The sequence below is a fragment of the Fundulus heteroclitus genome, chromosome 12 (assembly GCF_011125445.2).
Source record: "Fundulus heteroclitus isolate FHET01 chromosome 12, MU-UCD_Fhet_4.1, whole genome shotgun sequence".
Lineage (NCBI taxonomy): Eukaryota > Metazoa > Chordata > Actinopteri > Cyprinodontiformes > Fundulidae > Fundulus > Fundulus heteroclitus.
In genome coordinates, this window is record NC_046372.1 from 31,487,851 (window position 1) to 31,510,119 (window position 22,269).

Here is a 22,269-nt window from a genome sequence, read left to right on the forward strand (position 1 = left end):
AAGCCTGCATGCTCTATCTCCTTGGGCTTGTCATACCATAACTCTTACCTTTAAATTTGTGTCTTTTTTCTTCTGGTCCTTTCAACCCACATCATTAAAACAACAGCGCAAGGGTTTAGGTCAGTGTATTTTGCAGAAGATTTAAATATATGCTTCAGGGAAATTAATGTACGGATGTGAAATCTAATGAGTGCAAAGTCTTGCCACACATATGGCGTCCTGGCACGGCAGAATTCCCTGCACCACCGCATGTATTAAAATACAACACATTTTCTGCATCACTAAAACCATCTGTTGTTCATTGTTACTGTGTAATATTTTAGGGACACTTTTTTTCATAATGCAATTCCAAAAAAAAAACAAAAAAAACAACAACTTTGAGCCAAGAATCCAGATGCTGGGTTCCCGTGCTGTTATGTAAGCATTTAATTCCAGGTGTTTCAGGGGATAAAAGCCAGTCGAATACAAAAACTTGTATTTGGTGCATATAAAGAGCCAGCTGCATTTTAAAAATAAACATAACATTCATATATTCGCGTCCAAGTTCCAAAAAAAAAACTTTACTCATGAAAAAGTTTTCGATGTACTGTTAATGCAGCAGGAAGGTTATGAGAAATGTCGGGGAAAACACACCTGTGTGATATGAACTCCGGGCCCTCTGTGATTGGTCCATGTACCTCCTCAGGAGGCCAGCACAGACCAATTGGAGAGGGTGCTGCTGTGTTCGGAGAGGGAGCTGCCTGGGGTGGAAAGTTTAAAAGAGAGTGTGCTTCCTGCCGTCCCTCAGCAGAAGCATCAATCAACATGATCCCCATTGTGCTGGCCTCGGTACTCATTGCTGGCGGTAAGAACATCTGGTATATTCTATTTCTGTGGTTAATTGTTTTGCTGTGTTGCTGTTGTTCACTAGCACACAGTTAGCAGAGTCCTTTGTGATTCCTTGCTGAAGAGGAAATGTGTTGCACTGTGCTCCAGAATATGAATATATATATATATATATATATATATATATATATATATATATATATATATATATATATATATATATATATATATAGTGCTTCTGTGTGTGTGTTCGGATATCAAAGTCACCTATATCTCCTCTTCTTTTAGCCCTCGGGTGCGGCACCCCTCCCATTGAGCCCCTGACGTCCCGTGTGGTCAACGGAGTGGATGCCAAGCCCCACAGCTGGCCCTGGCAGGTATGCTGATGCACACATCTGTCTGTGTTTTTATGCTCACTTTGATGCCCCTCTGAGTTCAGCATCTGGCTTGTGGCTGTCAAACCCACTGTCCGTTGAAAATCCTGCAATTAAGTTTTTTTTTTTTTTTTTTTTTTCAGAAGCGAGAATCTATAACATCCATCTAAAGAAGGACAGCCCACTTCTTTACATGTCTTCCCTGTTATCCATTTTTTTAGATCTCCCTGCAGTATGAGAGGGACGGTGAGTGGAGGCACACTTGTGGAGGATCTCTGATTGCTGCCAACTGGGTCATGACTGCTGCACATTGCATCAAGTAAGAACAGCCGAATCGCATAAAGAGGCAGGAATACAACCATCACTTCACAAAGCTAGCTTATTCTGTATTTATTTTATGCTATTTATTCACTGCCTGCTTATTTCAGCCCCCAAAGGCTTAACTCTCCAACAGGGAAAAGAAAAAAGATTTTGAAAGTTGTAACCGCAAATTCAACTCATCATCGCAGTTTCTTTTAATCCCACTCTCAAAAGCTCAATCAGACCAAATTAATCAAATCATTCAACTGTTTACTGAAGCCTCTGGTTTGCCTTGGGCCTCAACAGTCTACTTTCTCCCACAGCACCCAGCTCTCCTACAGGGTGTTCGTGGGCAAACACAACCTGGTCGAGGAGGAGGCTGGCTCCAAGGCCATCCTGCCTGAGAAGATCATTGTCCATGAGAAGTGGAACCCTATCTTCGTAGCCTTCGGGTAACAAAATAACAGCAAAGCAAAAGAAACACAAAGAGTAGAAAGAGAGATGATCATAAACTCATCTTCTTTTGGTCAATGCAGCAAAGAGAGCTGAGGGTAAAACTAGATTCATTTACTTAAGGTCATCTTTCTCAAACTCAGCTCAGATACTACTTTTATCATAGATGTATCTCCACTAATGCAGTCGAAACCCAGCGTGGCATAGATATTTAAGCTGCCTTATGAACATGAAGCTGGACTTTCACCATAATTTCATGAAATTAGGTCATTCTCTTCGCACTGACATCAATGGGGCAAATTCAGATGCTGCAATGTCTTCTTCTAATTCTTTCGTCTGAGCTCAAGTTTAAACATTACTGAATGTACCACACATTTTTGAATCTTTGGATAGTGCTAATAATTATGTTTAATGACTAAAAGATACTTACATTAGCCAGTATAATTCCCAAAAAGTCTTAATTTTCAGGTTATTCTACTTTAGGCAAGACTGGATTTGCTGTCTCCACAAAAACAGCTTTTTATTTACTGTTCTGGGTTGGAGTTTCCAAGTACTTCCAATAATCACGTAAAGTAAACATACTCAGAATACCGCTCTTTATCTATTTTCTTCATTCCTGTTAGCAGCATAGCTGAGGCTTATTGCTGTGATTTTGATCCAAACTAAACTGTATTTGATTTAGCTGGAGATAGGGGGACCTGTTTTAAATCAACCAAATAGTCTCGTTAGGTAATGTTTTCAAGAAAATGTATTCCAAAAATGTATTCAATTCATTAACATTTAAACCTTGGACTTGATCATGGCATGTAAATCTTTTCCCTGACAACCACGGCTAAGATGTGGTATTTATTGGCGTCGACTGCCTTAAGGTTAAAAAGCTAAGCTTGCTTCAAGCCATGCTTGACTTTATTAGTAAAGTTCTAGCTAAACTACTGAAGGCATACAAACATTTAAATAACCTTTTAAATCAATGTATTAGATTGACATGTAAACCTTTTCTTGACAAACATAGCAACCATATGCTATTCATTACTGTTTTTATATACATTCATTGTTAATGAGAGCCTTTAGCACATTGTTTTACACATTAAACACAAATGAAAAATACAGTTGGAACAAAGTTTACCAATCACTTTTAATTTAAAATTTTCAAGCCCCTCTCTCCTCCTTCCCTCCCACTGCCCTCCTTCCCACTTTACTCAAGCTGAACCTAAAGGACAATCACAATAAAACACAGATTATTACTAAGGATGTGCATTCCCTTGGAAAGTGGTTAAAAAATGTAAAAACTAATAAGAGGCACGGTAAAGTAAATGAACTCCAAAAGGAAAAAAAATTATACATACATACTTATGAAATGGCTTCAAATATTGTTAAGAGGGAAACTGAGAGGGTAACATGTCTAGTTTGCTCAAAAATGACATAACTGGGGCCCAAACAAAACGGAATAAATACTTATCCTGTGAGGCCTACCACACCAAATATGGCAATTGTTGCATTTGGGTGAAAAATAACCTTTGGTGTGTCTGACGAAATTTATATGAGGCAAGTCAAAGACTCGATGCAATCGGTTGGATTTCCTTAGAAAACATTTGAACCAATTTGTCTGGATGAGTTGATGGAAACCTAAGATGACGTGTGTTGAGAATTGGCACTATATGCACGAAATTAATTAAATTGAAAAAGTTTTCAGGGCTGCCAATAATTATTAGCGACCACCACAGTGTTAACCCTTGAAAGCCCGATACAGGTAACTTCACATTTTTAAAAAGGAAAATCTTTTTGGTAGCTTTAAATAAATAAATAAAATGTCAGACTTTCTAATTTTCTTTATGTGGTAATTGATACATTAGACCAAAAAATACATTTTCCTTATATTTTCTGCATTTTCATATAGGGTGTGTAAAATGTATTCATGTGTATGTTATAAATTGTATGTTCAGAAAAACGCTGAAAATACTGACTTTGTTGACGAGGTAGAGGTCTCAGAAATATTTGTATCAAAAAATATAAATTTTTTGATACAAATACATTTTTTTTGATACAGTTATAGGGTTAAGAAGCTAAACTGGCTAGCAAGTTTGACTTTAGCATTGGAACAGTTATTTAGGGCATGACATTTTACTAAAATAGTAATAAACCTTTTTAAATGCATTTTAACCATGTGGCATTTAAACCTTCTCCCAAGTGCCACAGGCTAGAACAGGATTTAACAACAGCATTTGTTACTAAACTTAATAAATCTGGATACAAACTTGCATTTTTGCTCCAACCAGCAAACGTTCTCATTCGCAAAGTTATGGAGCTTCTTAACTATTAGTAAACTAATATATTTATTCATAATATTATTGTCAGCCTTTTTGTCAGCCACATTTCAGACATCCTACATCTTCAGATAAATTCAAATCAAAATGTTTAATTAGCATTCAGTTGCTATTACAGTATTATTGCAATCTACTGTTGCACTTATTCCCTTATCTCACCCTCTGGTGTCTTAGGTTGTGGAAGAGTCTCCCTAAGCCTTTGTCTCCCTCTGTCTCTGTCTGCTATCCTTGCAGTAACGACATTGCTCTGATTAAGTTGTCCGAGCCTGTGACTCTGAGTGATCAGGTGCACTTGGGATGTCTCCCCGCTTCTGGCACTGTGCTGTCCAACCTCTACCCCTGCTACATCACCGGCTGGGGCAGGCTGTACAGTAAGTTCCTGCTGTGTTTATGTTTAGGGTATATCTTTGCAAAGTCCTTCTATCAGCTCCATCAGCATTTTTAGACAGAGTTTAGCCACAGCGGCTGTATTCCAAAACAGTGGCGGTTAACCCGGGAAATTTGAGAAGTTGGGAAGAAAATCACCTGCAGAAGATTTGAGCTGAAACTTTTCAGCAGGGGGGATTACTTCTAAATTGAAAATTTGGGTCAGACTGTGAGTTTGGCTCTCGGGGAGCTCCTGTAAAGCAGCTTTGACAGCCAGCAAGTTTATGTGTATGACGGTAATAGACTCTGCCTGTGTGTTTTAGCTGGAGGCCCCATCGCTGATAAGCTGCAGCAGGCTTTGATGCCTGTGGCTGACCACGCCACCTGCTCCCAGTCTGACTGGTGGGGTATTGCTGTTAGGACCAGCATGGTGTGTGCCGGTGGGGATGGAATTGTGGCTGGATGCAACGTAAGTGCGCACCGTGCTTGAAAGTATGCATGAGGAGGGAGATGGTTATTTTACCAGTGAAGCCATTTGGGCTGTTTTGTTTATTCCTTCTAATTGCCTGGCCAGTAATTAGACAAGCTGGGTTTGAAGACATGCAAAATAGACCTACAAAGCGATCCCACTGTAATGAAATGGAATCATTTTTCTCTCAAACAATTTTTTTTGTCCTGTTGCCAGGAATCAACAAATGCTGTTTTTGTGTCCCTGTGTCCTGCAGCACACTTCATGAATCAATTATTTTGATAGTAATTTATCCTTTCGGTCTTCTAGTAGCTCTTTAGGTTGAATAAAACATCAATTTTTTCTCTGAATCTACTTCAGGGGGATTCTGGTGGCCCTCTGAATTGTAAGAATGCCGAAGGTGTTTGGGAGGTCCACGGCATTGCCAGCTTTGTGTCTGGCCTTGGCTGCAACTACAAGAAGAAACCCACTGTCTTCACCAGAGTCTCTGCTTTCAACAGCTGGATTGACCAGGTAAAAAGATGGCTGGTGTGGACTTAAAAATATAAAATGTATTGGTTTTTCTGGAAAAACTGACACAAGTATTGATAAAATCCTTCATTAAAAAAACTGCAAGGCACAAAGTCAGACCCCCCCCCCCCCCCACACACACACACACACAAATACTGCCCTTAGATTAAAACCTATTCAGCATAAATAGACTTCTTCAGTACACCAGTTACATTAAGCATTACTAAACAGAACACAAATATTGTGTTGAATCACATTTTTTAATCAACTGACCTTTATTTATACTCTAATGGAAGAGTGGAAAAAATAATTAAAAGAATAAAACACACAACTCCAGCTATACTATTAGTGTTTGGGCTTTGCAAACATAATTAAACAGAGTTGATCAATGCGACGATACATGAAGATTTTTTATCATTATAATTTTTCCCCCCTACAGAAATGATAAACGATGTGGTAATTTCCAATCATTACTTGTTAGACATGCTTGAGAAAGCATTTCAAGTGTCCTTAAATGGGTGATTCAGGGTTTTCGAAGTGAGCTTTATTTGATTCTATATATATAAAAAGGTTAAACTCAGTTAATATCTTAACTGCAGTGGACAACTTTCTAAGTATCCGCAGTTAACATAAATCCAGATCAGTTTGTCTGGGAGGCTGAAGCTAACGGCTAGTCCAAGGGGGGCAGTTTATACTGACGCTGTTGTAACTATTGACAGGTTTGCATTTGGCGGTTATTTAGACACAAACCAACAAACCTCTTCACAGGAAATAGGTGTAGGAGGGGGTGGGCCACCGAAACAAATGTGTTTTGCTTCCAGTGCAAAAGGCAATTGTGACACACCCAAACTGAGAACAGAACATGTAAAGCCTTCTTTGGTCTAATAATAATAGAAAAGCAACATATTAACCATATATATATATATATATATATATATATATATATATTTATATATATATATATATATATATATATATATATATATATATATGTCTTATATATTTTATATATAAGACAGTTACTCCAACTGTAAATCCTGGTATGTGTTTCTCAAGACTGTTTGTGCAGCACTACCTCTTACCTTCATTTCCTATGCAAATTGTTACTAACTTTCAGTGTAAATAACCAGTCAAAGTAAACAAGATGATGGTTTAAGTTAATAAGATAAAGTTGTAACTTTTTACACCCCCCCCCCCCCCACCACACACACACACACACACACACACACAGACACCCGGAAGGGATTTTGACTGCTTATAACCTTCAACCAGTTCTACCACTGTAATGTTTTAATGTTTCTGTCTGTGTTCTCGCAGGTCATGATGAACAACTGAAGAGGATGACATATCAATAAAAGTACCCCAAAAACTGTCTTTGTTTGGAGTGTGTTTTTCAGTATACAGAATGTTTAGTAGTTGAAAATTCAAATCAGACAAGGCCTTCTGCATATTGAAATATGTTTTGTTTTAGTATCATCATTATATCTTTTGTATTCATATTAAATTAACTAAGTAGTTGTTAGAAGCTGAAACAGTACCAAGAGCTGGCCAGCAGGTGTCCTCACACACTCATGATGGAGAATTGCTTCTGACAGCTTTCCCAATCTGGATTTTGTGCATAATAACCAATGTTTCTGCATGGAAAAGCAGCACCAGCACACAAATGGGACTCATATAATTTTTTTAAGAGTAATAAAAAGCAGACAAAAATGAAACCCGAGATTCAAATTAAACTGTCAAATAATGCTGAGTTGAATGAGGCTGAAATGTTGTGAACATCAAAAAAGGGGGGGGGGGGGAAGAGAAGAGATACACATCTAATAATCATGCATGAAACTGACCTGCTTTGCCTCTGCTCCCTCTCCCATTTCCACAGCAAGGGTGCAAGGTTTATGAAAACCATAATATTCTACCGCTGAGGAGAATATTTCCTCATGATGTCTGCAATCTAAAAAGGCAGAATCCCGATATGACAAGGTCTTGATTAACATTTCTATCTTTTCTTACTCTTTATCTCTGCCCATATCAACGCTGTAATGAGATGTGGAAGAAAGAGTAAGTGGGGTGAAGACGAAAAAAGAAATGAAATTGCCTCTCTCTCTGCTTTCTTCTCTCTCCCCCCCCCCCCCCCCCCCCCCCTCCTCTGTCTTCTCTCTGTTACATTCGGCAAAAATACACACAGGAACACTTTAAATGTACTGGAAGCGAGGGAACATCTTCGCTGACATGAGATGAATTGATCACACATGACACGTCCAATTTGAGTGAGTAATAATGATTCTGAACGTGCGCTGGCATGCATGCGTCTTTACAGTACACTACATTAGGAGCAGCCTGAAGAAGACGCATGGGAGCACCGAGCTTCTCTGCATGTCCATTACAGTATATTCCCCGTCTACTTATACAGTACATGAACCCATACATCTTGGGTCGATAAATCACATGTCAGAGGGAGCATTCTGCGCAGCGTCAGCCTGTGTCCATGGGATGCATAGTCCATCTAAACCTACCGCTCGTGACATGTCTGGCTTATATCATTTTATTACTGGGATGCTTTTAAAAAAATTAAAATAAATGAAACACTGAGTTTAGAGCGCCTTCCAAAAGTGTTCATATCCAAATTTGATTTTCACATTCTTGACACAACAACACAAAGTAACATATGACTGGGAAGAAAAAATGATCCATGGGTTTCCACATGTGTTGCAAGAAAAAAAAAACATCTAAAATATATGACCTTCATTTCTACCCTGTCCCCTTTAATCTGATAACCCTAAATAAAATCCAGGGAAACAAATCGCCTTCCAAAGTCATCTAATGAGTACAGAGAGTCTGCCTGTATGTAATTGAATTTCAGTATAAATCCTGCTGTTCTGTGAAGGCCTCTGAGGTTTATTATGGAGCGTTTGTGAACAAATCGCATCCTGACCAAGGAAGGCCGAGAAGCACAGAAGACAAGTCATGGATTAAGTTGTGTATAAATGGAAATTAGGATTACATTGGTGAAAAAAACAACAATATGACAAGCTTTAACCAGCTCAAAGAGCCCAGTTCAATCCATCATCCAAAAGTAAAATTGTTGTGGCAATTAGGAAAACGCATCTTAGTTTCTTTCTTTCTGATCCCTATTACTCACACCCCTACATCTACTCTTCCTGGGGTCCACACATTTACCATAAACAGCAAAAATCCACTGCATACACAAGTCACACCATGACAACAAAAAAGGTCATGAATCCCTTCCTCGTCAATCTGAACACACCGCCCCCACTGTTAAACCTGGCGGTGGCAGCACAGTGCTGTGGGGATGACTGTCAGGGTTGAAGAGAAGATGAACAGAGCTAAAAGCAGGTTAAAACAATATCTTGGAGGCTGCAAAAGACTTGAGACTGAGGCAGAAGTCCCTCTTGAAGCAAGAAAACAGAGGAAACATACGCCAAAGCTATGCCGGACTGGTTTAGATCAAAACGTAATGTATCCGAGCGGCCCAGCCAGAGTCCAGGTCTGAATTCAACTGAGAATTTGTGACAAGTGATAGGCACCATTAGTCATTTTGCTGTTCCATCTCTGGATGTGTAAAAGTCAGACAGATACAACACTAAGAGAGTTTAAAGCTTTTAATGAGACAAAAAGAGGTTCAGCAAAGTATTGACTCAGGGAGGTGGAATGCAAAAACATAGCATCTCTCTTTAGAGTTTTTTTTTTTTTGTAAAACCAAACAAACAAAAAACAATAATTGCTATTTTCTTTCTGTTTCCTAGTTATGTGCCTTTTTGTGTCGGTTTATTAATCCTAATATAGCACATAACCCTTTGTGGCTATGATGTGACAAAATGGAAGACATTCATTCAAATACTTATGCAAGACACGATATGTTGAACGTATTAATGATTATAGTAAATAATTTAAACTCCATATAAGTTAGATGGATTAAAAGTGGTATTAATTCCAGTTGGACAATAAAACATGTAATTCACCCACTTTTAAAGTAATTATGATGATATATAATACAATAACCAACAACAATAGGTATAATGCAATAACTACAATAGCCATAAAAATGACAATATTCATTGAACTTTAAATACAATTCATTGCAGTAACTCATGATACGCTAAAGCCTTGAATTTAATTAGATATTTTTAATTTTGTACAGCATTTCATTTCATTTATTAGGTCACTCTGTCACCAGGCAGCAATTAGAAAGATAGCCGCCACATTCATATTTAATTGAAACTTTTAAAATATTCCGAACATGTGGGGTATGTGAGCCTCTGTGATAAATGTACAGGATCTGTGCCCCAGTGAGGCGTCTTTCTGGTGGGAGTGCTGGGAATGACGATGAGGCCTTGAAGGAAGCTTTGTCTCTGCCTGAACTCAGGGTCATGGTACTCCCCTCTCCTTTCACACTCACACACATCCCTTTATCAGGCTCTGTGAGGACAAACGGGGCTTGCAGCCATTTATTCAAAATTAAACCCCCAATACAGCTAAGGCCTTCGTCCATGCCCGACCATAAAACTGTTCAACCACAGTTGAAATACTTAGATTATCCAAAATTGTCTTATTTTACATAAACACCCAGTACCCCCCGGTGTCTGCAACTAAAACGGGACCTTACAAAGATAGAGGCACAACTACACACACACATAACAAACAAGGAGAGGGACAGAGCCGAATCCCCGAGGGACACCCTGCTGTTGTCCTGAATACCAATGAGGAAAATGGGAGGCAACAAGTGTGGAATTTCAGCTGCAGCTATTCAGCTTTGGGGGCCTTGTTTTGGATGATACGAAGCAGAGAACAAGATAGAAGTTAATGCTGCTCTGCTTGCGCATTACACTGCTTACTTTAACATTTAGACAATTATTTTGCAGTTATTTGGGCACAATCACAGCAACACCAAATCTTTATTCCTCTTTAAGAAAGCTTAACGTACAGTTACATTTGCAGTTAAAAGGCATGGCTGGAAATAGGAAGAGGAAAAGTAGTATTTCTCTTTCTTCTTAATACGTCCAGTGGTGATTTCTGATGCCAGCAAAATGGTTTTATGTGTATGAGCACTTCAATTATTTATTGATGATCGGAATACGCCAGCTTGCAGACTATTGCTAATTTTCTGTCGGCAAATTGTCCCTCGGCAATAGTTAGTGGAAACTTATGACATATGCACATAATTTGGCAAATATATAATAGAGGTTGATTTAGAAATGCACCCAGAAATCCTCAACATAATCCTGAATGTAAAGATGATGACGACATGATGATTAAAAAAGTAAAGTACAAGAGGAAACACACTTGACACCCAGGATGGCAGAGTAGATAAAGACCAGTAGGGACATATATGCATACACACACACACACACACACACATACACACACATATATATATATATATATAAATAGATGTGTGTGTGTGTGTTTGTGTGTGTGTCTGTTTTTAGTATTTCTGTTTAATCAAGGGACGTCTTAACAGTTTTGAAAGGGATGGTGAGATGGCTCCATTGACACCCTTGTTACCAGAGCTAAAGCAGGTGATGGAGTTGGAAGTGTGGGTCGGTGCAACTCTCTGCCAATTCACATCCCCATGCAACTGCATTTTGCTTCTTATACTTCCATTTCTAAATCACATTTGATATGCAAACACCAATAAACAAAGTTTAAGTAATTATATTAATCATGGAGATATGTAGGTATATATATATATATATATATATATATATATATATATATATATATATATATATATATATATATATATATATATATATATATGTTTATATACATATAGATCACTATGTATGTAAATAAGACAGCATATGCCCATCCCTATTTCTTTTGTATTCTTTTGTATCCTTTTTGATCCATTGCATATACGAAGATTCACTGTAAATAACTGAATGCACCTTTCCTACTCTGCACCTTCTTGTATGAACCGATGTGGCAAGGGAATTTCTCCATTGTGAGATCAATAAAGCCTATCTTATCTTATCTTATATGCTGTATAACCCTAAAAAGGCTAAAATCTCACAAATAGCTTTGTTTAATTTTACATCATCCTCTGAACACTTTTTAGTTACATCCATAACAACCCCTGAACAAAGACACTCACACACAAATGCGCACAACTCGTGCTGTTTTTGTGTGTGTGCGTGAGTGTGTGTTGTGGCTATAGTGGGGTGGCTGCTACATTACAAGGACGGGCTCGCCCATGACGGCGTTCCTGTGGGAACCGCCCCTGGACGCTTTACCTATAAATGTTGTTAACCACTAATTTTTGCCCGAATTGTCACATTGGTTTACGCCTGGTGTTCATCCGCCCGTTTGGAAGGCAAAAACAACACCTAAGGCGCTTTGTCTTAAAGTGATTAGGCTTGTTTTTTTTTTATCTACCGAAAGTTCCAGAGAGATATCCGTTTTCTCTACATTATTGATGCTGATTGTTTGGGCTGTCGCTCTGACCTTTGGTCATTCAGAGGTGAGAGGAAAAGCTCCTGATCGGATGTTCCAAGAGCGTCTGTAAATAGAAAGTCGGTAGTTAGAGACTAGGGAGGGACATAGGAGGAGGAGGAGAAGAGGCGAGGGGATACTGATGATGATGATGATGGTGATGATGATGATGGTGATGGTGGTGGTGATCAGCCTCGGTGACAGCAGCTTCTCCGTCTGCCATCTCTGCGCTAGCAGACAGGAACTGACCGGCGGGGACACCGCGCCAGTTTTGACCCGATTAGGACTCTGACAAGCCGGCGTTGGTGTGCCGAGGTCCTGCGAAACGGGCGCTCCTCGTTAGCGGCAACTTGTTCCAAGCCAAAAGTTTCTGCGCCTTAAAAGTGGAGTGGATGAACCTCAGCGTTCGTCTGTGTGTCTGTTTGTTTCTGTGCTTCGGTAACATGATCTGAGCCCGAGGAGGGTGCAACAGCCAAGTCCCGGACTCGTGGAGAGGAGACGTGAGAGAGGACAGCCGGGTAAGCTGTGGAGGGTTGGTGGGCTTTCAGTCTCAGGGCGCTCCCTCATCTCAGAGCAGCAAACATACAGCGACCAGGAGACCCACGAAGCAGACAGCGTGGAGTGCCGAAAGTGGAACAATATAAATAAATAAATGATTCAGAAATGATTTATACCATTCATGGTGAAAATGAGAACAATAATATTTAACTTTATTACATGTACAATATAACCATTTAAATTTAACGTAATTAAACTGTCGATGCATTTTACAATCATACATAATTAATACAATGTTGCTTTAAATACTTCTTGCACCATGTGCTACAAGTCAGATACATACCACTGGCACACATGACCAAGAGAAAACTGATGAAATTAATTAAATCTGCTGCTTATAAGTAAGTATTATAGTGCCATGATCTGATAAGCATAGATTTAATAGATTTTGTATTAATTTCCAATTTTAAATAATTTATGACACACTTCATACATTGTTGAACTGTTGACCTTTTAGACATGTTCATATTACAGACTCCGTGTGTTTAGTACCAAATATAGACATTATTTCAATAGAAGTTGTACAAACTAACAAAATACTTCTCTATTTCTTTGTAATCAGTTTGTAGTCTGGAAAAAGACTATTTATTTAATTGTCTTCTTATTTGACAGCTGTTTCTTTTCAGATAAAGCCGCAATGCAAGCTTTATTTTATTTGCCTTATTACAGTTTCAACCAAATGAAGCTGAAATCTGCATACGCTGAGTTGTGAGTTCTCTGTGGAGTAGCTAGATGATGCAAGGTTACCTACGCGCTCTTAACCCACATGTTGAAAAGTTTAAATCCCATTAAACAAACTCTCTTTGATTAGAGTCTGTCCTGTGTTTTTAGTCTTATTAGAGATCAAATATCCTTTGAAAATGTACTGTCCTGCCATTTTTACTTTTAAAAACCACTACGTTAATTATCATCTTTATTATCTCAATTAATGAAAAATAAAAGCAATACGGTAAAAAAGACTATAGGGGCCCATACAAAGAGGGGCGCCCAGCCACTGTAAAACAGATCGTCCACTGCAGGTGAAACATTGATATGCACAAGTACTCAGCTGCTTTCCATGTGGTCACTGTCAACGTGCAGTGCCTTTGCATGCATATCCTAAACAAGCACATGGTTGCATTATAGGCTGGATTTGCATTTGATCATTTACATGTGTGCACATTAGAATATTATTATCAGACGGTGAAACATAGGCTAAGTCCTTTGCTCTTGTTGAACTACAATGTTTTGTGTTTCCAGAGCCAGACGTTAAAGGCTGTTGCTGCAGCAGAGCACAAAGTGATTGCGTAACACTTGATCCTATCTTTGTAATGACTGCGGCTTTACAAAGGGAGTGTGTTAGCATGTGTTAGCGGTGGCTCGGTTAAATGTTGCGACCTTTAAACCTTTAAATCAACCGCTTTAGCATTCTAAGGACTTCTATTTCTGTTTCACTTAACTATGAGATTGACACATGATTTTAGGAATGAGGAGATGGTTGGAGTGAAGCTTCGGCAACAATGTTTAGTCTTTAACTTTTGATGATTACAAAGAACAGCCACTCACTTTTATTATCAGCAATATAAGACAAGCCGATTGAAAAAGGTTCATTATTTTAATCTCTGAATTCACTGTCTAATAAATTCACTTACACTGTAAATCTTGCAGTGACAACAAAAAGTATTTATAGACATCTGTTGAGTTGCAGCAGTTTTTATCATTTTAATGATACTTTATGTGGTAGTCCACCACAAAGTAGCAGATGAGTGTAAAAGTGATAAAAAGTTTTCAGTATTGTTTTTTGCAAAAGATTTCTTAAAAGTGTGGAATGCATTTATATTTTAAAGTGACTTTACAAAGTAGTGAGTACTTTGTAAAACCACTTTGCCCTGCACTCACAGCGGCAAGTCTTTTTAGGTATTCTTTTCCAGCTTTGCACATATAGAGACTGAAACCTTTCCCTATTCCTGCTTTGCAACATACTCAAGGTCTGTCAGAGTGGGTGGAGAGCATCGGTGAATGTCACTTTTCAAGTCTTACCAAAGATTCCCAGTTTGACTTTGGTTTGAGATTTCTACCTCATGAATGCGCTGCCTGGCTGTCTGCAGCGGGCTTAAGAGGAGAAGAAAAAAGCTGTGTGAGATAAAGCTTGACTGCAGTACAGTGGAGGGGCAGGCCCACAGGTATGGAGAATAATGCTGATTACAATGGAGCAGGGGAGCTATACCAGAATACAGACAGCAGAGAGGCCAGATCATGATCATGACTGTATGTTTAGCATCGTTGTCCTGTTGGAAGGTGAACTTCTACCAGTCTCTCTCACCGTCTGTTGCAACAGGTTCTTCCATGATTGTCCCGTGTTAAGAACCATTCATATTCCAGTCAACCTCGACCAGCGTCCCTGTCCCACAGCATGATGCTGCCACCACCATATTTCATTGTGGTGCGTAGAGGGTAAAGTACAGTGCTAGTTTTCTGTCAGACATAGTGCTTTGCATGGAGGCCAGAAAGTCCAGTTCAGTCTCATCTGACCAGATGGCTGTGTCTCTTACATGGTTTGTGGAAAACTCCAAACATTAGATGTCATCTCTCCCCTCTTCCATAAAGGCAATGACGCACACAAATAATTTTTCTCCTGTTGACAAAATCTGAGCGGTGGATCTCTGTAGCTCCTCTATAGCTACTGTGAGACTCTTGGCCGCTTGGATTAATGCTGTCCTTGCCTAGCCCGTCGGTTTTTGTCTATGTTTGGAAGATGTATTAAACAAGTCTCTGTGAGATGTTCAATCTTTTGGGCATTGTTTTACGACCTAACACTGCATTTAATTTCTTTTTGACTTTTCCCCTGATCTATCTGCGTTGTCTGTTGGACTCTTTGATGTTGTTTGTTCAATAACCTTTTCTAACAAACCTTTCAGGCCTTTAAAGAACAGCTGGATTCATACTGAGAATAAATTACACACAGGCAGACTCTATTCTCTGAATACAAATGCATGCCATTAGATTGGCAATATTTCTAAAGTTGTTGATGACGTATCCTTTTGCAGATCTTTTATTTACTAAGTAAACGTGTTCGTCCAACGGGTTGCACTATATTTTATTCAGGGGTATCAGAGTAAAAAAGGTTCAATAAAGATGCACTCCACTCATTGTCTTTGTAAGGAAAAACACTGAGCCATTTGTCAGTTTCCTTCAACTTCAGAATTATGCGCTAATTTGTGTTGGTTGATCACATCATTTTTCATTAAACACACTGAAGTTTGTTCTTAATGTAACAAAAAAGTAAAAAAGTTTAAAGCGGTTGAATACCTTTGCAAGGCTGAATAGTAATGTGTCGTTTTTTTTTTTCTTGCGAGTGAAAGCTAATGAGCCTTTTAATGATACAAACATGAGCCACCATTACTTTGGGAAGTGTGCATTTGCAAATAGTGCTACAATTTGAGATCACGAATAACTGTGGGACTCGCCTTGTCATGGCCCAGTGACCGTTCAAAATTAAAAGTGTGCAAACAGCCACCCTGTTTTAATATATTATTCAAACTCATTTGATTTCTCTCACCTCAACGCTAAAATGCAAACCCTTCCTCATCATCTTCCTCTGTCTGATATATCCGACACATTCCTCAAACCTTCTCTAATTAAAACTGTTTATGCCTCAATCTTTAATGTTGTCTCAGTTGTGACCAAAAAGGGCCTCAAGACATTTTAAGAACAGGCTGCAAAACGGTGAGGGCAGTTTTACCGTCAGTAATGACAGGTAGCGATTATGGGGGGGCCAATTTTCCCTCCACAATAATGCCACCAGCATCCTGAGAGGGGACCCATCTGCTCCAAACAGAGAGCAAGTTTAGGAGCTGGCAAACAGATCAGATGCATCACTGCCACATTCTACAGCTTAGTGATCCATCTTTATCTGGCTTGGTCATAAAATGCCTATAAAGGGAAGGATAACTTTGAAATGACTCCTCAACAACAGGGGACAACTTGGGCTGTTGCTATATTGCCACCAGTTGGGGAGAAAAAGGAAATGTGAGATCTCATTAGAAATGCATTAGGAGGGAAGGGAGAAGGGCCGAGGACTGGGAAGATGAGCTGGAGGGTTTGGTTTTTTTATCTGTTGAACTCTAAGTAGGGAAGCATTCACACTTTTCATCTCATTGATGAACCAGCCTCTTTTCTCTGTCATCGTATTGTTCTTCCTCACCATTACACCTCGCTTTCCGATTTAATATCAGCCACAAGACGAATGTATTCCCACGTGTTCGTCCTGAAAACTTGCTCATTGTGATTCAAAACAATTTATGAAGAAAAAGCGGCATCTTTTTTATCAGTTTAATAGCTTCCCTATTCTCTGCTCTTATGAAGTTGTAACTGAAAGGTACTCATATAGCCGTGTGTTATTTTACATTTTTATAAGAAGTTTCTTTAGGGGTGTGTATTTGGTCGCAGAAAAACTACCTTTCCCTCTCAAAATAAGCCTTGGTAACATAACCCACTTTTACAGCCGTGAAACAGAATGTAGGTTGCTCCATATAAAGTACCTCTTAAGAATAAAGCCCCGGCGCCTCGTGACTAACCCGTTAGAGAGAAAGTAATCTTTACCTGAGGACTTAGTGCGTCCATGTGACAGGCAGGTTTACTGTTGTCAAGTGTGTCACTTTCAAACAGTGCCTTCAAAGTATTCATACCTCTTTGGCTGTTTGCTATGCTGCAACCACAAAGCTGAGTGTATTTTGTTTGGATTCTATGATTAACTAACACAAAGTAGGGAATAATTGTGAAAGAAATCGGCAAAAACGATTCATGGTTTCACAACATTCTTATAAATACGAATCTCAATGTGAAATACGTCATCAGAAAATAGCACATAACACAACCTCAGACATACCAACCTGAGACCGTCCAGCTAAACTGACAGACTGGTAAAGAAGCGTATTAATAAGAGACACAGCCAAGAATGCCAAGGTAACACCAGAGAAGCTGGAGGGATCTGAGGTTTGGGTGAGAGAACGTGTCTACAACTATTTAATGTGCTCTTGACAAATTTGATATAGTGGCTGAAAGAAAACCATAAATTAGGGACTCGGTAATTATGCGGAAGAAGGTGCTCTGGTCAGATGAGACTAAAATAAAACTTTTTTAACCAAATACTTGAAATTGGAATGGCTATTGTCAGAAAACGTACTGATTACAAGTTTATCTGATTTCATCATAGCATGTCTCATGTTCTATGGGTGTGGAAACTTGTCTGACCGTTCTGGAGTTTTGCCACATGTAAATGTATTAACTTTTCCAATGCAATAGCTTCTTCTGTTAATGCTGCTTAGTTTGAAATGTCAGTAATCTTAGAGTTTCTTAGTTTAAAAGCATGGAATAGACCCCCAGGTAACAAGAAAAACTGGAATTGACAAGGAGAGCCAAAAATCCGAGGAGCACTGCACTCGTGAAGATTGCATAACTTACCAGAACAGCTCAAAGGACCACTGCTTTGAGTGTTGTAAGAATGATTACTACTGATGTTGCTCACTCTTGCATAGTGGTCTTGTTTGCAGTAATATAACGATCTTAAAAGACATCTCCAGTCGTTTTTTTTTTTTCTTTTGTATTCCAACAGAGGTTGCCCTTCCAGCAGAACAACCACCCCTAACATACAGCCAAAGCTACAAGGGAATGATTTAGATTAAGCAAAATCAAACAATAAACACTAAAAGTCCAGATCTAAATCCAATTAGGAATCACCTGTACCACTTAAAGGTTGATGTCCATAGATGGTCTCCTTTCAGCCTGACTGGGCTTAAGCTATTTTGCGGAGGTGAACGGTGAACAACTGTCTAGTTGTGCAAAGCTGCTGGAGACTTGAAGCTGTAACAGCTGTAAAAGTTGGTCCCACAAAGCATTGAGTCAAAGGGGGTTGGCTTAATGCACAAGGCAAGTCTTTAGAATAAACAGAGAAAAGGAGAGGGCCGAGGGAACCGCCCTGAGGCAGACCATAGTTGATCTCACAAGTATCAGACTAGAAGCCATTGTAAAAAAAACAACTTGTTGACTTCTGTCAGTTAGATAGTCTTTGATCCAAGACAAAGACTTGTTTAATAATCCATAGCATTTAACTTAGTAATGAGAAAATTATGATTTATCAGAACAAATGCAGCACTAAAATCCAAAATGTGACACTGGCTAGATTACGTTTGTCCAATTCTTGATACCAATTATCAACCATGTGAACAGGAGCTGTTGCAGTGGAGTGATTTGGTTTGTAAGCATGTTGAAATTTAATAAGCAGCCCATTTTTAACAAAGGCATTTTGCATCTGCTTACACACCATTGTTTCTAGCATTTTGCCTAATACAGGTAATATGCTGATCAGCCTACTATTAGGTCAGTTGAACAAAAGTTTTTTTTTATTCTTCAGAATAGGAATTTTTTTAGACAATTTCTACTGTGAAGGAAAAGATCCATGCAGCAGACAGCTGTTGAAAATATGACAGAGTGGACGTGACACAAACTTAGCAGATAACTTCAAGAGTCTACCATCGATATTGTCTACACCTGAGGACCTATCATCCTATAGAGGATTTAAGAGACTCTCCACATTTGTAATACTGACAGTGGTTAGATCAAAGGTGCAATTTAACTTTTGTATTTTTTCATTTTAAAAAGAATTGAAGTAATTAGCAATGTCCAGAGGTTTACTGATAAAACCATCTTTAGTTTCGATATGTTTTGGTAGGGATTTGTTTCTTTTTATACCTGATTGATTTTAATTGGTGTTTTTATTGCTTTATCCAGTGTGTGGATGTAAGGAGACAATTTTTGAAAAATCTCAAGGTGCATGGCTGTTGCCGTAAGGTGATGAATGAGTTTTTATTTTCTTTAAAAAGTATGGATATTTATATGCATATCTTTTCTTTTTACTTTAGACATTATTTCATGGGAAGAAGACAGCAACCACATACTGGGTGGAAACCTCAGACCCTCTGAAGCTTGACGTGACGGCTGCCCAGTCGAGCATGGAGCACGATCTCAGAATGGGACTGTCTCTTTGGACCATAATGGCTATTGTTTGTAACTCTGTCGTGGGGCTGCTCATCCTCATCCTTTTTGTTGTACTCTACAAAGCCTGCAAGGTGCCTTCACATCAAGAGAAAGTTCTGTTTTTTGCTGCAAGGCTGGACCAGAAAAACGCTGAGGAGAAGTACATGCTGACCGCAGCCTGACTGAGATCTTGAAAATATAAAGTTGATATGAGAACAAATGCCAAGACAGAATGGCAGAGGAGGACCAGCCATCCCAAGCTTTTCAGCTTTGCTCTCTCTCTCTCCCTCGTCCTTTTGTGTTGAACCCCGTTTACAACGGTCCACCATCATCCCTATCTCATCTGTACCATTCGGCGGAGCTCAGAGTAAACTAACTGAGTTAAGATTTGAGGCAAGACCAACAGCAACAACAACAAGCGAGGCCCAAATCCTCTTATCTCTGCTGTGGGTCGCTGGGACTGTCCATCTGTCAGTCGGTTTGGCTCACTCCACACAAACAGATCGTCATCTCTTCCTCCTCTGCTTCAGTCTTCCTCATCACTCCACACAAGGCGGCTGAGAGGATGTGGAGGTGAAACAGCAACCATGCAATGAAGTGGAATAGAGGAGCTGGTACAAAAGCAATGATTTTTAAAAAAAATTTTTAGAATGAGCAACAGAAATGTGACTCTGTTGCTCTCAAGCAGTTTGCTGTTTATTTTAACTGCAGCGCTAATGATGGAAGCAACAGAGCAGCAAACACACAACAGGTAGAAAACCCGCAGCCTAAAGGAGGAGGCAGGGAGCACAGAGACGTTGCTGCAGGTCGTCTCTGATCCACGACAGATGGAGATAAAGTTTGGTTCATATATGGGAGGAAAGGAGATAAAATTCAAGGGAAGAATTGGAAATAGGACACTTTGATGTTTTGTTGACGGAAAAGGGAGCTCGAGGGCCCTGTTTGACAGTCTCGCACTGATCCAACCCCCACTGGATTAAAATCCGCTGCAGAAGTGTAATTTACAACACAGTTGCTTATGTTCTGTTGCGCCTTTCTTTTATTCTTTCAGCTCCCCGCAAAGGCTGAGCAAGACGCTTATAGACAGGCATCATCAATGCTGACTGAAAGAAAACTCAGTCTCACTGTTGCATGTAGGTTTCATTTCTGTTGTAAACAAACCTGCTGAAAATACGGCAGCATTTACAGTGAGTTACAGAGAATGTGTTACAGAGAATGTGTTCGTCCTGTAAAACAGATGTTATGTTTGACGTATTAAAGGGCTCAGCGTGGATATGTAAAACGTAACCTCACATAAACTTTTATGGATCATTGGATTGCATTCTAATAAGATAAAAACAAACAGCTTTCTAATCTTTTCAGATTAGAAAAATAAATGGGAAATTCTATACAAATATATATATATATATATATATATATATATATATATATATATATATATATATATATATAAAATGCTCAAATTATCATCTTTTTATTTAAATAATCAAGAAATTAATACTGGAACCATTAATAACTGTTTGGAACTCAAAGTTAAGCTTCTTATCTATTTATTCTTGTTTTATATAAGCGGGCATTTCTGAGCCATATCAAGTGGACATTGATAACTTTTTTTAACTGGTGATGAATCTGAATGTTCAAAGCAATACTTTGTAGCTTGTCAGCTTGCAATAATGTTTTATTTTTTATTTTTAAGTGAATGATTAAAGGTAAAATGAAAGAATTTGCGACTACATCTTTGCTTCCTTTTGTGTATATTTCTTTACTGATAGAATAGATGCTTTCTGGTTACTTGCATCCAGCTTTACAGGTTCAGTGTAAAAATTGGTATAAAACTAATTGCCCCCCTTTACTGACATTACATGTTTCAGATCATCAAGTCAATTTTATTATGAGATGCAAATACCCCAATATTAATACAAAATGCAGTGTTCAGATGATGATTAGATTTGTCAACAAAAGTTTTTTTTTTTTTTTTTTTTAAACAACAGTGTGAAAAATGTTTGCACCCTAAGCTGGATAACTGGTTGTGTCCTCCTCGGTAGAAACAACAGCCATCGTAGCATGTTTAGGATAACTGGCAATGAGTCTTTTAAAGTTGCTCTTTGACAAGTTCCATTTTGCAGAATTTTGTAATCATCAAAAGACTGTCGAGCAGAAAAGGCCTGTCTAAGGACTGAGCAAGTCCATGGGATTTAATTCTGAACTTTGACTAGGCCACTACGAACTTTGATTAGGGTTATTTTTGTGCTCTTTAGAGGTAGACTTGCTGGTGTGCTTTGGATCCTTGTCCTGCTTCATAATCCAAGTGTGGTTGCTGGAGAACAGAAGGCATGGCTCCATTTTACAGTAGTGTATAAATCCTTAGAATATTTTCGAAAAAATTTTTGGGGATCATCAATATTCCTTTATTGTCTTTTTGTCAAACTGGCTTTTATTTTCTCACTGGTCAGCAGTGGTTTTCCATTTGTAACATTCCCTTGAATGCCACTTTTGTCTGTTTTGTTTCTTTTTATGAACTCTTGAACACTGACCTTAACTGAGACAAATTAGGCTTACAGTGGATTTATTTGTGACGTTCTGGATGAGTCATTGTTGTGCTCTTGGACTAATCTTGGCAAGCCAG

At 38.8% G+C, this 22,269-nt stretch overlaps 2 protein-coding genes and 1 long non-coding RNA gene across 3 annotated transcripts in view; 2 read left to right on the forward strand and 1 right to left on the reverse strand.

Moving 5' to 3' along the window:
• Positions 1–7,655, reverse strand: part of bco2l (beta-carotene 15, 15-dioxygenase 2, like) — a 28,784-nt gene extending 21,129 nt beyond the window's left edge. Inside the window, exon 1 of the mRNA XM_036144443.1 lies at positions 7,463–7,655. The gene's annotated coding sequence lies outside the window, so the exon portion shown is untranslated. The remainder of the gene's footprint in view (positions 1–7,462) is intronic.
• Positions 735–6,993, forward strand: ela3l (elastase 3 like). Its single transcript, XM_012863348.3, has 8 exons — positions 735–844; positions 1,114–1,202; positions 1,421–1,518; positions 1,823–1,951; positions 4,511–4,647; positions 4,966–5,111; positions 5,472–5,624; positions 6,939–6,993. The coding sequence occupies exons 1-8, from the start codon at positions 805–807 to the stop codon at positions 6,954–6,956; spliced, it is 810 nt and encodes a 269-aa protein (XP_012718802.2). The 5' UTR covers positions 735–804; the 3' UTR covers positions 6,957–6,993.
• A 4,452-nt stretch (positions 7,656–12,107) lies between the features above and the next one.
• On the forward strand, positions 12,108–20,535 carry LOC110368591. Its single transcript, XR_002428212.2, has 2 exons — positions 12,108–12,589; positions 19,529–20,535. It is a non-coding gene; the product is annotated as an uncharacterized LOC110368591 (long non-coding RNA).
• Positions 20,536–22,269: the final 1,734 nt, after the last annotated feature.